This window comes from Paramormyrops kingsleyae, chromosome 6 (assembly GCF_048594095.1).
Source record: "Paramormyrops kingsleyae isolate MSU_618 chromosome 6, PKINGS_0.4, whole genome shotgun sequence".
Lineage (NCBI taxonomy): Eukaryota > Metazoa > Chordata > Actinopteri > Osteoglossiformes > Mormyridae > Paramormyrops > Paramormyrops kingsleyae.
This window is the reverse complement of record NC_132802.1, coordinates 36586310-36602120: the sequence shown is the minus strand read 5'-3', so window position 1 is coordinate 36602120 and position 15811 is coordinate 36586310. Positions and strand designations below refer to the sequence as shown.

The 15811-nt window shown below is 41.3% G+C and overlaps 2 protein-coding genes across 5 annotated transcripts; both read left to right on the top strand.

Moving 5' to 3' along the window:
* The first annotated feature begins 482 nt into the window (after window positions 1–482).
* LOC111847814 (organic solute transporter subunit alpha) lies at window positions 483–5856 on the top strand. 2 transcript variants are annotated; one of them, XM_023819353.2, is made up of 8 exons: window positions 483–606; window positions 1265–1353; window positions 2806–2957; window positions 3049–3122; window positions 3262–3417; window positions 3716–3827; window positions 3985–4237; window positions 4776–5856. In XM_023819353.2, the coding sequence occupies exons 2-8, from the start codon at window positions 1284–1286 to the stop codon at window positions 5225–5227; spliced, it is 1269 nt and encodes a 422-aa protein (XP_023675121.1). In that variant the 5' UTR covers window positions 483–606; window positions 1265–1283; the 3' UTR covers window positions 5228–5856. The 2 variants fall into 2 exon arrangements, with proteins under 2 accessions (XP_023675121.1, XP_023675120.1); XM_023819352.2 differs by having other exon boundaries at window positions 1256–1353.
* Window positions 5857–5922: 66 nt separating this feature from the next.
* On the top strand, window positions 5923–15299 carry wdr13 (WD repeat domain 13). 3 transcript variants are annotated; one of them, XM_023819347.1, is made up of 10 exons: window positions 6035–6127; window positions 7416–7502; window positions 7664–7895; window positions 10257–10366; window positions 10767–10897; window positions 11541–11848; window positions 12631–12811; window positions 13172–13313; window positions 13548–13666; window positions 13762–15299. In XM_023819347.1, exons 2-10 carry the CDS (start codon window positions 7462–7464, stop codon window positions 13944–13946), a joined length of 1449 nt encoding a protein of 482 aa, XP_023675115.1. In that variant the 5' UTR covers window positions 6035–6127; window positions 7416–7461; the 3' UTR covers window positions 13947–15299. The 3 variants fall into 3 exon arrangements, with proteins under 3 accessions (XP_023675119.1, XP_023675115.1, XP_023675116.1); XM_023819348.1 differs by having other exon boundaries at window positions 6066–6188; XM_023819351.2 differs by lacking the exon at window positions 7664–7895 and having other exon boundaries at window positions 5923–6127.
* Window positions 15300–15811: the final 512 nt, after the last annotated feature.

The following is a 15811-nucleotide window of genomic DNA, read 5'->3' as shown; positions in this document are numbered from 1 at the left end:
CAAAAAGCATTAAAATAGTAAACATGTCATCAATCCTAAGTACACAGAACATGAGTAACAGAACAAGTAGTAATAGCTACTATCTTAACAGCTTCAAATACTTTCAGTTCATACATACACACTTGGATATGAGTTGAAAGCATATGAAGAGAATCTGTTCAAGTTCATCAAGTACATCTTCTTCATGAAGTTGACCTTCAACATCAATGCACCCAGTTTTCTTGAATCAGAAAGCCATGGAACGCTGAGCAGATGCATACAATACATTAAATATTATTTTCTCACATGGTAAAACATTTTTGTTGGTGTAAACTATTAGGATTAGGAAAGGTTTGATTTGTGTTCTTCCCACTATGTCTTATTCTAGGTTCCATAGAATGAGCACCGGATCTTTAAGGAAAGTGTTGAAGAACGGACTTAGCTCTGTAGCCGTGTCCCTGCCTATTCTTAGTCAATCATTAATCGCTCGATTCAGGAAGGCATCTCGCAGACTACAGCACGCCATTCAGAGACGGAACAGACTAGATACTATTTCTGCTACATGCTGAGGTCAAAACCAAGAACCTGACTAATCCTATCACTTCTTCGTTACAATTGAGTTTATGGGTGAGTAGGACAAACCAACTATCAGGCCTTAGGTTAGTGTTTCACATTAACTATAATGCACTTCTTAAATAACTCCAGGGTTTGAGTGACTTTAGCAATACCATCTTTGTTTTAAAATATCTTACCCTTCCCACACTTGCACAACCGCAATGATTGTTTAATAGTCATAATAGTTGTGGTACAATGTCAGACATCCCACCTTAGGCATATCGAGGTGGAAATATTTTAGCCCGTGGGTGTTGCTGGTGATAAAATTTACAGAAGGTTTTGCTGGCTTCAGTGGAATAACGTTCATGGGTTTCAGGGAGCTGCTGTCGATTTCTGGCAGGTGGGATGTCTGCATTATATATCTAAATGATGGGCAGTGGTGTAAGTCAACGACTGTATAGAACTCAGCACATTTTAAAAGGTTCTGGCAGTATAATGTGAAGAAGGCCTGTGTGTGGATTTTATTGATTCTGTTTGTCTTTGGCTTGTTTATTGTTATTACCATTTGTGTTAATCTGCCAGGTCTGCCACTGTGGTCTCCTGGTTCACGGCCTACTTTTGTTTCATTTTGATTTATACCTCCCATGAAATGTACATTATGCTGTGAAGCTGTTTGATAGCAGTAGCTATCTGCTTTTAATCGCGGTGTCCTTTTTGTGAGACCCGACAGCACCTTCTCAGACAGATGCATGATGGGAAGAGGAAGCAACTGCAGCTGGCCTGGGGCAGAGATTCCCCTGTCGTCTGAGTTATTTGCAGGTGACGGTCTCCTTGTCCATGAATAAGGGGCTAATAATGCTTAGCCATTTTACCAATGGCTCAATAACGGCTTAACAACCATCTGAAGCTGATCTTCTGTAAGTGTGGCCCAAATTCTAACTGAAGAAAAATTAGCTAGGTGGAAATGAACCCTGATAAAGAACTCCTCTATCGTGTCTGTTTGACTTCTGGTCAGGTTGTGTTGGGTCAGCTCATGTATTATTTTAACATTGATTCCCTCATGTTTATACAGTATATCCAAAATTTTAAGCACAAGGGAAACTTGTCCTTAACCACAGATTCAAATTAGCTAACATGCTTTATTCATGGAATTTAAATTTGAAATTTGTTTTAAATGGGAAAATGAGAAGTATTTTGAAAAAAACTGTCCCGATACAGATTTCCGTGGCATTTTTATTCTTATACTATTTTTCTGACCATTATTATGCAGTCTTGTTCCCTTTAACACGATAATATTGTTGCTCAAAGTCAAAACATCATAGCACAGAACATCCGTCTGTTACCTTTTCAATTACTGCTTAACCATTTCAGAAGCACAGATGGGACACTGATTATTGACCATTCACACAAATACACATTCATGCAAACGCCTTCGCAGTAAGGGGATTCAGTGAGTGATTCATCTAAAGATGAACATGAATGTAAATGAACATGGGAGTCTGTCTGCCGCTCCAGCAAAATGGTATATAACCAAAGGCTGAAATTTAAGGTATATTACAGATATACACAAACGTAACACTGAAAATAGAACAATAGCTAATCTTTAATTTGCTCAGGGCAGAAAAAGGTAAGCAGAGTTAGGCAAAAAGAGGTAAAAAGAGTTCTGTTAAAGTGACTCTATTTAAAATATTCATTTCTGAGATATAAGCACAGGCTTCAGGTTCTTCCTAGTTCAGTGGTTAGAAGATGGATGGATGAATGGATGGATGGATGATATATATGGAAAAACCAGTAAGTAAAGTGTAGATAGTGTACAGTATGTCATTTCCCCAGCGTTTACTGCATTGTGGGTCTGCAAACTAGACTCAGGTCATACTGTACACATTCAGTCAGTCCACAGCAGCACGGCATTCACTCTGCACACTCACAGACCATTCACTCAGCACACTCACAGACCATTCACTCAGCACACTCACAGACCATTCACTCAGCACACTCACAGACCATTCACTCAGCACACTCACAGACCATTCACTCTGCACACTCACAGACCATTCACTCAGCACACTCACAGACCATTCACTCAGCACACTCACAGACCATTCACTCAGCACACTCACAGACCATTCACTCAGCACACTCACAGACCATTCACTCAGCACACTCACAGACCATTCACTCAGCACACTCACAGACCATTCACTCGCATATGCACACCCATGGGTAATCTGGTAACTGCAATTAACCTCAGCATGCTATATCTAACTGCAGTGATCAAGAATGAGCTGTGGGTGTTCCTCTTTCCCGCCGGCCTGGCCTTCATCATGCTGACCTTGTTCCTGGAGGAGATCGGGTTCTTTCTCAGACACGCGGTGTCCTCCAGACGCAGACGCCTCTCCCTGTGGATCCTGGGCATGTATCCGGTACAGTCGCCTGCTGTGTTCAAGCTACTTCCATTATGAGAGGTGCATCCTGGATTCTCTCACACCTGTTTTCCACTTGTCTCTGCTGCAGGTTTTTGGACTGACCTCCATAACTGCTTTATATGTGCCTCGCTCATCTTCACTCTGTAATTTTATAGCTTCTGTGTAAGTTTTACAACGTTGCATTTTTTGAATGCTTGTGTCATTACATTTTTTTATTCAGGATAAGAATTTCTGCAAACTAGAAAGTGCATGAAATGGCTTTCAGTTTTCTAGTGAAATACTTCTTGGTCTCTCCATAAAGATATCACTCCACCACATTGCTGAAGTTCATGGGGCTCATCACAGACTTCTTTGGAGGCAAGGACAGAATGCTGGAGGCCTTGGCTGGCCAGCCAATTTATCCCAACCCATTTCCCTGCTGCTTCTGCTGCTGCATCCCTTTGATAACCTTTAACAGGTACCACTGAGCAACAGGTGCCACATCATTGCATTGGATTTTCAAATGAGTTACTTAGACTGTGAAACAAGACACTTGGTTTAGGTTATTTCTCACTGCATATACACCGTCTGTGTTGTTAATCATATATGCAGGTTAAAAAGGTTTCCTTCCCAATTTAGTTAGATAATTACTGACTTTTTCAGTTAATCTGAGGAATCTTTATTTTTTGTTAATTGAAAGTACCTGGCGAGATCAGATCAGAAGATAAGTTTAGAATGGGAAACAATGGTGGAAGAATCATCTGCTGTTCATTCAGGACCACCCTTGGATGGATGATGGTAGCCGTCCTCCAGCTGTCTGTGGTGAGGACCATCCTTTTCTTCATCACGCTGGTTCTCTGGACAGATGAACAATATGACTATGGAGATGTGAGTAAATTGTGGTCTATACCTACTGACCACTTGTGTTTGACGCAGATGTTTTATTATTCAAATTATAGCTTAATTTGGTCAGTTGATTGATAAGGAACCTACTTCCAGAATCCCTTTAACTATTCTTCATATTGTGCTTTATGTCTTTCCTCAGGTTGATTCTGTGAATCCCAATCTGTATGTCAACGCCATCATTGCCATTTCAACCTTCTTGTCCTTTTATGGCTACTTGCTCTTCTATAAGGCAACCAAAAGAGTCCTGCATGGCTATGGGCTACAGGCCAAGTTTGTCTGCATCATTGTGGTGCTGGTTCTATGTGGACTTCAGAGTGGAATCTTGGAGACCATGGGAGCTCTGAAATTGTTCCCCTGCACACCCCCTTTCTCCTACCTAATGCGGTCCCAGTGTAGGTGTCAATGTGTAACGGGAACTGGTTTGAAACTGGGGTCTGTCTGGGGAATTATGTTCCATTAATCATACACTAGGGGCGGGATGGTGGGTCAGTGGTTAGCACTGTTGCCTCACACCTCTGGGACCCAGGTTCCAGTCTCCACCTGGGTTACATGCGTGTGGAGTTTGCATGTTCTCCCCGTGTTGTCGTGGGGTTTCCTCCGGGTACTCCGGTTTCCCCCCACAGTCCAAAGACATGCTGAGGCTAATTGGAGTTACTAAATTGCCCATAGGTGTGCATGTGTGAGTGAATGGTGTGTGAGAGTGTGCCCTGCAATGGGCTGGCCCCCCACCCTGGGTTGTTCCCCACCTCATGCCTGTAGCTTCCGGGATAGGCTCCGGACCCCCCCACGACCCAGAAGGATAAACAGTTTGTAAAATGGATGGATGGATAGTCATAAACTAAGTGTACACCACTAGTTACCTGCTAGTTAACGATATAATGAATACTATATGATGACTCCTATGTTAAATATGCTCCTATTTTCTTGCAGTGATATACCACTATTCTGTGATTGTGGAGATGTTCTGCATCAGCCTTTTTGCTCGCCATACTTTCCGGAAAGTAGAACCCAGTCTGGAAGAAGGAAGGAGGATGGGGCTCAGCAATGTGATAGGTCACAGCGAGAAGGAAGTTCAAACTGAGCAACTGTGGCCTCTTGCGGGGCAGATCAACTTGAACCAAGAGGAGTTGTGGTCCGGCTGCTCAGGAGGCGGAACTGGCAACCCTGGATATAACAGTGATAGCGAGGACACCTTATGCCGCATCGAGTATGCCCCTCTGGATTGTTTCCCCATCCCCCTGCAACTCAGGCCTCGACAGCTACCCAGCCCAGAGAACAAGAGCCCCAAACCCACAGAGGACATTGTACAAGTGGAGCACTCTGTAGTGAGCCTCACTGCTGAAATACACAACAACGACACAACGCAGGCCACTGTTGTATAGAAACTATACGACGAACATAAACTTGAAATCACCCGCAAGAGAGCAGTCTGACGCTCTCACTGAAGATACCCCAACGTATTACATCAGGAAGAGAAAAAAAAACAGTGTAACAAAATTACCGCTTTGAAATGTAGCAGGCAAGGAATACATCAAGTCGAAGATTATGCAAATTGATTGAGTACCTGTTAAATTTCAATTGTTTTCTCCTGGAGGTCCATCCATTTTATGTACCCACTTGTCCTACTCAGGGTTGTGGGGGGTCTGGAGCCTATCCCAAAAGCTATGGGCACAAGTCAGGGAACAACCCAGCATGGGGTGCCAACCCATCAACCCACCAATTTGGTAACTCCAATTACCCTGAGCATGTTTTTGAACTGGGCTGGGGGATCCGGAGTTCCCCCCTCAACAATACAGGGAGAACCTACAAACCCCACACACATGGTGCCATGGCAGAGACTCAAACCCTAGTCCCATGCTGTCTCCTACGTATCATGTAATTGATCATAATTACTTTTAAAATCCCATACGAATGTAACATCAATAAACGAAATCAGTTCATTCTGACTAACCCCCATTCACTATGTAGCTAAAGGCTATTACCAGTCTTACTAAATGCCATGTGACCTGGATGCAGGGTTGCCATTTATATGCAGGATGCTGATTCCGTACATTCAAGAATAAAAACAACTATATATAGCTTATTCATTCATTCATCCGCTGAATGAAGTGGATTTATCGTTGAAGTACAAAATGTACCGCTGCAAAAGTAGTCGTTTTTAAAAATTCAAAAATTGATTGTACAACACCTGGATGTGGAAAAAGGTAATACAATCTGGCAACCACGTTTATTTTGGCAAGGCAGAAGGAGAGGTTTGCTTTTGCAGTCAGCCTCCGGAAAAGGTACGAATTAAGTGTATAGTCAATGTAAACAGTCAAAAGAATCAACGCCGCGTCACGAAAGGTACAAAGGAGTGAATATCAGCAATATTGCTTTAAATTATATTTATTCAGTAAACGAAAAACGTATACATGCGTGACGCTTACTGCTTTTAGCTAGCCAGACAGCTAGCAACAGAATACAACTAACCTAGGTGGTCATTCGTATTTTACCCGTAAATGTCAGCAATGATGTTGTCTAAAAAAAACAAATTCAACGCAGAATACATGCCCACAATTTGTTTGTCTGCATGTTACGTTCGGCTGTTGGTAACCTAACGGAAGTGGCTGTTCTGTTGCTACTGTAGTTAGCCGGCGATTTCACCAAGCCACCTACGTCGATCTGTCAACAGTATGACCTGCCTCCTGTGCGGCATTACATCCATTCCTTTGATATATTATACGATGAAAAAAATGTATTTTATGTGTTGCATCCCGCCGGTTGGAATGACGTTGAATGGTTGCTTGGGTAATAAGGGCCAGCGGTCCGAAAGACGGCTACTTACGTCTAGTCCGGCCCTGTTGCGTATTCTGAGGACAGTAACGAAATAATTCGATTTAATTGGAAATTAAGATGACTAACCAGCTAGACAGTAAGTATGTTTACCCAAATTAACACACCATTGCAGGTTGCTCAGTACATACACGTAATGTAGATTCACGCTTAATATTTTATAACTACTGCCAGGTGGCAACTGTATACGTATGTATATCAACGTTACGATCACTCAGTTTAACGCCTACGTACGGTAATTTATGAAATACTATTCAAGTTATTAGATCTTGCCCAGGTTCTGCAGTAGTTCTAAAACAGGCTCTCCCAATGTTAATCAGTTGACAGTTTTTGCTGTAGTCCATCTCAGCATGTTAACTTAATAATTTAACATCTGAAAAAGGAAGAGGTCTGTGTATTATATGCATTATATGCATATGTCAAATTGTAATTCTGAGATTCATAAGAAAAGCAATTATTTCTGAAAAAACTTAATACTTGGAAATGTTTTAAACATTATTTTACATTTTGTGTACAAATTTTTCCATATTGACACATCAGTCCAATTTCTTTGTTTTCTGTTTAGCTAATAGTCATAGAGCATCAATCTGTGATTAATCTTGTCATTGCTATACAGGTCAGTCACATGATACTGTAATAAACTTTGATAAACAGATATAAGTGATTTTTTGTTTAAAAGTTGACTGTCATTTGGGGTTTCTTCTCATTTAACAGTGATTCCTGTTTTCTTGTGTTCAGACACGTGACATCAACCCGTCCCCCTTTTCCCTTGAGTTTGTGTGGAATGGCTGCAGTTTGGCAGCAAGTATTGGCAGTGGACGCAAGGTGAGCTTTATTCATGTGCATTTAGCTATAACATTAATTATTTTCCAAAACTCGGTCTGTATCTCAGAGTTGCATTAAAATAAACTTTTTTTTTTTTTTTTTTTTACTAACCCCTATCATTATGTTTTGGCTAAAATATATTTTTTTCTATTCTTCCATAGGTACAATGCTTATCGCACGCCTACCTTCCCGCAGTTCCGCACGCAGTACATCCGTCGGCGCAGCCAGTTGCTCAGAGAGAATGCAAAGTGTGGCTTTGAGCCAGGGCTGCGCAGACAGTACCTGAGGCTGCGCAGCCAGCTGCTGGCCCTGCGCTATGGGCCCCTCTCTGAGCAGAGCAGCTTCCGAGCCAGCAGCGTGCGCAGCTCCCGCACCACGCTGGACCGCATGGAGGTCAGGCACCGAGGGAGAAAGAGAGGGAAAGGAAATCAACCTTTAGATGCATCATGGGTTGCGGGGGGACTGCATAGAATGCTACTGTCTGTCGTCATATTAATGAGCAATAAATGAGCAGTGTAGCAATGTTTCTTCTTCTTAAAAGAATAAACTTGATATGATGGAAGCATTGAGCCAGTAGAAGCACCTATCTGGGGCGTAGGTGAATCTGAAAGTTTAGACTTACGTTTAAATTTAAGCTGTTTTATCTCCTTTGTCATCAGGAGTTACCTACAGCAGAACATAATTGGCTTTATTCTGCTGCTAATTTAATAAAGCAATAGGCTTAGTGATGAACTTATGGAATAAACACTCATCCGGGATTTGATTGGAACACTCAAGTTATATACAGAACTGGAAATTAGGCTGGGGATAAACCCATAAAAATGTCAATTGGCAGATAACCAAAAGCAAACAGGAATGCTTGGATGTCTCGTTTTAGCGGGACATTTTCAGATGAAGGTGGGCTGATATTTGTCCCACTAGAAACTGAATATGAATATTGTATATTTGAATCTGCAGTTGTCGCATTACAAAACTGAATCTGAATTTAATAGTTTGAATCTGAATTCCACCACTTTTCACAAGTTGCCAGTACTCTGCTAAGACAAGCGTCACGCGAGAGTGGCGGGGAACCGCGCGCAGTACCGACAGTGTTGTTGAGGCACTGCTGCTGTTCCCAACACCCCCACCGCACCCCCACCGCAGTTGTCATGGTCCATACAGTAGCGACACTTTTATTTCTCCACTTTGAGTACTGCTTATACAGATCACCATATTAAACGCCAGTCCAATTGATGCTTCCAGTTATTAGCAGAATACATAGAGAGCGCTGTAGACATGCAGCAGACCAGAAGCATAGCACCTCAAACCCCCTTTATAACTTTACATTTAGATCGATATAGGGGTACGTGTATCAATGCACTCATGTCGTGTTTTTTTCTTCCCCACCAATCAGGAAGCGCTTGTGTAGATCTTCAGATTCTGCCTTTATTGCAACAGTGAGGTTACAGCCAAGGCTGGACACCCTGCAGGAGTGTGTCCAATACTGTTTTACACTCATTTTTATACATTTTCTTATCATGTAACAATATCTCGTCATTTAAGCATCATCATTTCTTCAACCATTCACCATCGTTGTTTTCTCCCTTGATCCACACCCCTAGGTGATAAGTTTGTCAATCATCTCTTTTATTGTTTGGTCCCTCGGCTGAACATAATGGTGACGTGACGATCTCTAGTTGTTTTTTTTTTTTTAAATACCCAGCCGTGAACTTTTGATGAACTCAGGCGAATCCCTTCCTTCAGTAGCAAACCTTGGCATCTTCAGCTTGTTGCACATTGCCTAGCTAGAGAATTAATAATATATGTGTCCTTCAACATAGTGATAAGCTGCAGCACTAATAAAGTACATATTCATACATCAAAGGCTAACAAAATGGCTAACAGATACAGAAACTTCTAAGCCAACACAAGGTGCTAATTCATACTTGTTTTTCGTCACATTGTGCACAGCAGTAATTGGTCTGCATTCTCTGAAGGTTACAAAGTCACTCTCTGCACAGTTTATATCAGCTTCTTATAGAGTCCTAATGATTACATTCTCTATGCATTATGAAGTGCTAAATAATATTCCATACTCGCATATTAGAAATTAATACTGACTTCTGCCTCATATCGCCAAGATGAATATTTTAAAAGATATTTAACATAAACACTGCTAGAAAGCCACATGAGATGAACAGGTGAGCCATAACTTAAACTAAACTAGAAGTAAAATTCATATCCCTAGCTAGTTTTGCATTAGTCTACCATATTAACATAAACTAGCAGTGCCAGAAATCGTTCATTTAACCACATATACTACCATACTAACCAGACGTATGGTTAATGTTTATGCAATCGCTTGTGTATATAAAGCTTATTCTCATATATATCATAAGGTAATGCGGTTGCGACACCCCAACCTGCAGAACTGTCATAAACGTGGAAATGAGTTGCGTTGTGAACCTGCGGTCCATTACTTTTCCTCAAGGACCTGGATGTGTGTCTCAATAGACCGAAATTGAATTTTCGAACTGAAAATTTTCCAGGTAGGATAAATTCAGTTTTGTAATGCGACAACTGCAGGTTCAAATATACAATATTCATATTCAGTTTTTAGTGGCACAAATATCAGCCCATACAAGGTACAGGTAAGTCGTAACTCTGTAATTCAGGCGTCATGCCAAAGCTGCCTTAACATTATGCACTTAATGGTTCCCTCAGCCAGTGCTGTGTTATGCAGGCTCACCCCACTGGTTTTTTGTCCCTTGGCAGGATTTTGAGGAGGATCTGAGGGCCCAGGGGGCACGGGGCCACCGCAGGTCTGTCAGTCGAGGTTCATACCAGCTGCAGGCTCAGATGAACCGGGCTGTCATTGATGAGAGGTATCCATTAAGGGATATAGCAACAACACTCTATGTCATCCTCTCATCCTCATCCCAACAGGACATAAAGCTGCCAGCCATAGTATAAAGACCTTTTCCTTTATGATTCCTGGGTGATGAGGCATTTTATATTTTTAAATACAGAAGTTTGTGCTGTCAAAATGCAAAATACATTTCAATTGGTGTAACTACCAAACCACAAACTGTGTAGCCCTGATACTGCATACACTCGTACCTGGGCATTCACTGGAAGCTCAGCCTAGCTGCATTTATGCGTAGTCGCTTCTTCGCCAGCACGTATGTTTGTAATGTGCTATCTGCCTCACTTGTACGCCATTTAGGACAAAAGTGTCTGCTCAATATGTTCATGCAATGCTGAATGATATGTTTGCGATTGCAGACCCCCAGGCAGCCTGGTGCCCACCTCGGTGGCAGAGGCGAGTCGTGCCATGGCAGGGGACACCACACTCAGTGAGAACTACGCGTTTGCTGGCATGCACCACATCTTTGACCAGCACGTGGACTCTGCTGGTGAGTAGATCAGTGTCGGTGCTCTGCAGCCCTGTTGATGTAACATCCTGTCAGGCCAAAGGTGTGGTCTCATTGCTTCTCGTTCAAGTTCCATTCTAGCTGCAATAAGACACAATAAGTAGAAAATTGGTAGCAAGGTGAATTTGCAGGGTGTTTTTGCTCTGAGGTCATTCACATGAATTTGACATGAATTTGTGTAGCTGAACCAATCCGGTATGGCATGAGCAGGGTTCACCCCTGATTCGCAGCAGGCAGAAATGGAGAAGGCCATTATCATAGTTGTATCTGGGCACCCCATCCTCTTTGATTGCAAGCTGCCCATATATAAAATATCAGAACAGAAAAATGGTGCCTGGCTGTTGGCTTGAGGGTACCACTAAAAGCATAATTCTGATACCAGGGATTGGCTACGCATGTATGCATTAGCAATATAAAGGGTTACATGTGCCGGTAATGTCTTGTCATAAGAGCACACCATTACACTGGTATCTTGGCGGGGGATTCCCCCATGATGAAATTCTACATATGAAAATACCACGGTAAACTGTATTATCCTGTCACAGTCATTTTTATTCTACTCAAAGTCGGCAGATATTTTTCGCTCTAAAGTGACTGTACCTTAACCTTTGTAAATGATCCACAGTCCCACGGCTGCAGTTTGCTAACGATGACAAGCACTTGCTAGCCTGCTGCTCCCTGGATGGCACTCTGTCCATCATGGCACTGTCCCCGGCCCCACCAAGTGTCAAGGTCACCCTTAGGGGCCACGCTGGGCCTGTCACCGACTTTGCTTGGTCTTTGAGCAATGACATCATTGTGTCCACATCGCTGGATGGGACGCTGCGCATCTGGAACACGCAGGACGGACGCTGCATTCGCGAGGTGGCCGACCCCGATGCCAGCGAGCTGCTCTGCTGCACCTTCCAGCCCATGAACAACAACTTGACTGTGGTTAGTAGACACACCACATTAGGACTCTATCATCTTATTGTCAGTTGGTGGGCTGCACAATAGTGGAGAAAATTCACATTGCAATATATGACATTTTTGTGATTAATATTGATATTTATAAAACATTAATGGAATTGAAATTTACCTGAAGTAAACAATAGCCAAATAGCACTTATCTATTAATAAAGTCTATAAAATAAGTTAGTGGTGTTGCTGCGAGTTGTACCAAGAGACACAAAGAAATGCTGACAAATCATTTGATTTTGCTTAATATAATTTCCTTGGAATCCTAAATATTTTCATACAGCGGAAGTCGATTGTCTTTTGGTGACCAGCTAACTTTTCACCCCCTCACTCATTTTTGTTAAAATTATCACAAATGCACCATACTGTCTATTAGTGAGTCTGACAGCAAGGATGAAAATGATTATGATTGGCTCAGACAGGACATGCAGAGCCAAAGTAAACTTTAGACTGCTTGTTTTTTGTAAACAAATATTAAATGATTTTTAGAACATAAGAACTATGTTCTTATGTTCTCAAAATCTATCATTAAAATTTAAAGCTTGCCAAGTTTAGTTTCATATGACAGTAAGAATGTTTTAGCGTGACTTATTGTCTTAATCCAGCTGACTGGATGTACAGAACAATCGATGTGGTTTATTATTGCACATTTTGCATCTCTGTTGTCATGTGAAGAATTTGAAATTTTTGGCATTTCATAATTTTTTTCATACCCAATTTCACATTCTCTTGGACTTTTTCCTGCTTCATTTGCCCAGGTGGGGAACAGTAAGCATATCCTGCAGGTGGTCAACATTTCCACTGGGAAGAAAGTGAAGGGAGGCTCCAGCAAGCTCACAGGCCGAGTTCTGTCCTTATCTTTCGATGCTCCAGGCCGGATCCTTTGGGCTGGGGATGACTGTGGCAGCATTTTCTCCTTCCTCTTTGACATGGCTACAGGTATGTTCTAGAACCCACAAGGGGCAGTATGGGTTAGGGTACAGTGCGGTTTCATTGCTGTATTTCAACAAAATATGATATATGTTCATCATTCTATTTGTGTTGTTACCAACTAATATAGAAAATCAAATTAAATGGTGAAAAAACATTTTTAAAGGTAGCATGGTGTTATGTTGATAATTTTGTCGTTTTGTGTTTGCCAGATTAGCCAACACGGTATTTATGCCGCTAGCCACATAAATGATTCCAGAGCCCTTTTCGGATTCCCCTGTTTGAAAGAGTTATTTGTGCGTTGGAGGAATGGGTAGCCTGTGAGTGTGACATGCGAGGCCTGACAGCCGCTATGCTTTCCCTTCACAGGAAAGCTGACGAAAGCCAAGCGGCTTGTCGTGAACGAGGGGAGCACCATCTCCAGCATATCAGCCCGCTCCTGGATCAGCAGGGAGGCCCGAGACCCCTCCCTCCTGGTCAATGCCTGCGTCAACAAGCTGCTGCTGTACAGGTCAGTCACATAATACTGAATACTTATGTAATACTGTGTAAGTGCTGGCAGCTATTGGGGTATTACATGATTTGCATATGCTTAGAAATCTTATCGATTAGTCTGGCATCCTGGATGTTCCCATCTTATACCCTCTGCTTCCAGTGAGAGACTCCAAACTCACTGCTATCTGGTACTGGTTAAATGATGGGAAGATGAATAGATAGGTAGTGTTGATTATTATGTTTTTGACAGGGTTGTAGACAATGAGGGCACACTGCAACTGAAGAGGAGTTTCCCTATCCAGCATGGCTCTCAGCTTCTGCATAGCATTTTCTGCCCACTGATGTCCTTCAGACAGGGTGCCTGCGTGGGTAAGACCTACACACAGCCCTTCTGTAACCGAACAGAGCTTTATTTCTGTGTGGATCCTATCTGACTGCACTTCGTCCATCTCTGGCTTCTACAGTGACCGGCAGTGAAGATGCCTGTGTGTACTTCTTTGATGTGGAGCGCAACACCAAACCCATCGTCAACAAGCTGCAGGGCCACAGTGGGCCAGTGATGGACGTGAGCTTTAACTGTGACGAAAGCCTCCTGGCTTCTTCGGATGCAACTGGCATGGTTATCATTTGGAGGCGGGAGCAGAAGTGACCACACCTACTTCTCGTTTCCAGTCACACAAAACCACCACTCTTCATGTTGCAATTGTTTATGTTCAAAGCCACATACAGGGTAAAAAAATGCTTACCTAATCCCTAAAGACCACATGTGTATATGGCCGTGACATAACTAGATAAAAATACTTCAGATCTTACATCCTTGACATAATAGAAGCTTGTAAGCAGCAATGTCGATGCTTAACCCTTTTTTTATTTTTTAAACCATGGGTTGGTGGGGAAAATGACAAATTACAGAAACTGAGTATTTATTGCAAGCAGAAAGCTTAGGAGCCCACTTTGTTCATTGAGTCTTTGTGGCTTAAATACTACTTAAGTAACAACTACTACGTTCATTTATGCAACTGTTTTTGGAAGGGTGAGATGTTTGTGGCAGTACCACTCAAAGCTGGCAGAATATTACATTCTCATGGAGTTCTGAATGATACTTCAGTATCAAATTTACATCAAGTATATTTACTAGTAACAGTTTATGTCTGCCAGACCTATAAAGGACCACTTTCATTCATTAGAATGCAACAATACAAGAGCAAAACATTGTATTTCAGCCTTAAGTTATGCAGTTTAAAAGCTTATAAAAGCATGAATGAAACCATCCAAAAATGGACAGGACCACAGTTTGACAGATATTGGGTTTTTGCATGATTCAAATGTGTGCAGGGATGACTAGCTGACTATAGATATTTTACAAATGTTTTGCCATAGAAAATAGAAAAGGCATCCTAAAACACACAATATAATTCTAATGATATTTCTGACAAGGCAAAGTAAATATCACAATGTGTTCACATATTTTACTCGTAATTTGAAGTGAAAACACTGCGAGGCTTTTGAATCTGACGTGCTTAGCATTGAAGTGGCAGCTTTAATATTTCACACCAGTTTAGAGTAATTGTATTGAATACACAACTAAAGTGCAATCAGATATAAATCTAGGATATACAGGAAGAATTTACAGTGAAATATTTTGTTTTTAACAAAGAAACGTTTAATGATCCTGAGCTCTACCTAAGACATGCTGACACTAAGGGATTACCTTTGTGTTTTGTTAGATTGAAAACCCTGGGCCTTTTGTGGCTCTCAAAGTCTGTATTTGTCATTGAGATGTAGTTTGCAGTTTTCCATGTAAACAATATTGTTTTGGGACGCATTTGTCAGAAGCAGTGCACTACAGTGTGCCTCGTGTTTTGAATGTGATTGTGGGATGTAAAAAAATCGATGGTACCATTTTGTGTGGATGTTTCTTTTGAGTCTTGCAGGTTGATAAATTACTACTGATTTATGAGTGCTTTATTCATAATAAATGCCATTACTGGAAGTAAAACAATTCTGAGTAGTTTGTTCTGCTTTATAATTTAATTTTAAGAAAATTAGTATTAGAAGCTTTCTGGTTTCTTGGCTGAATTTAACTTGTTTAGGGGATTTGATTTGTTTATTTAGGCATGGACAGAATTCAAACTAGATGTCTTATTAACTACAATAACAAATGAAAGATTGATCTTAAGAAAATTTGAAGTTCTCATAAACTAAATAGGTATTAAAAGAAAAGTACTAGTTCTTAACGCAGCAGTGTCAGTGCTACAACTTTTTAAACCGTTTCAACTGAGCGCCTTTTAATAATGTCAATATGTACAAATCCGTTATGCTTACCTCTACGTCTTCATTGAAAGGTGTGCTACATCCAAATATACATACCTGAGAATTGTTTGCATAATCACTCACATAAAATATAAATCTTCAAATCGGTTATTCATACCCAGTAAATTTCCAGTGCTAGTTAGAAAATGAGACAATAAACTCATTTATTTGATTGATATACATTTTGTTGAATGGAAAAAT

What these genes read in the sequence shown, in the direction of transcription:
- LOC111847814 (XM_023819353.2), top strand. Translation starts at nt 1,284, where the DNA reads ATGATGGGAAGAGGAAGCAACTGCAGCTGGCCTGGGGCAGAGATTCCC. An exon ending in TGTAATTTTATAGCTTCTGT is followed by an intron (nt 3,123 to 3,261) that starts GTAAGTTTTACA and finishes CTCTCCATAAAG; the next exon opens with ATATCACTCCACCACATTGC. An exon ending in AACAATATGACTATGGAGAT is followed by an intron (nt 3,828 to 3,984) that starts GTGAGTAAATTG and finishes GTCTTTCCTCAG; the next exon opens with GTTGATTCTGTGAATCCCAA.
- wdr13 (XM_023819347.1), top strand. Translation starts at nt 7,462, where the DNA reads ATGGCTGCAGTTTGGCAGCAAGTATTGGCAGTGGACGCAAG. An exon ending in CCACGCTGGACCGCATGGAG is followed by an intron (nt 7,896 to 10,256) that starts GTCAGGCACCGA and finishes GTCCCTTGGCAG; the next exon opens with GATTTTGAGGAGGATCTGAG. An exon ending in AACAAGCTGCTGCTGTACAG is followed by an intron (nt 13,314 to 13,547) that starts GTCAGTCACATA and finishes TGTTTTTGACAG; the next exon opens with GGTTGTAGACAATGAGGGCA.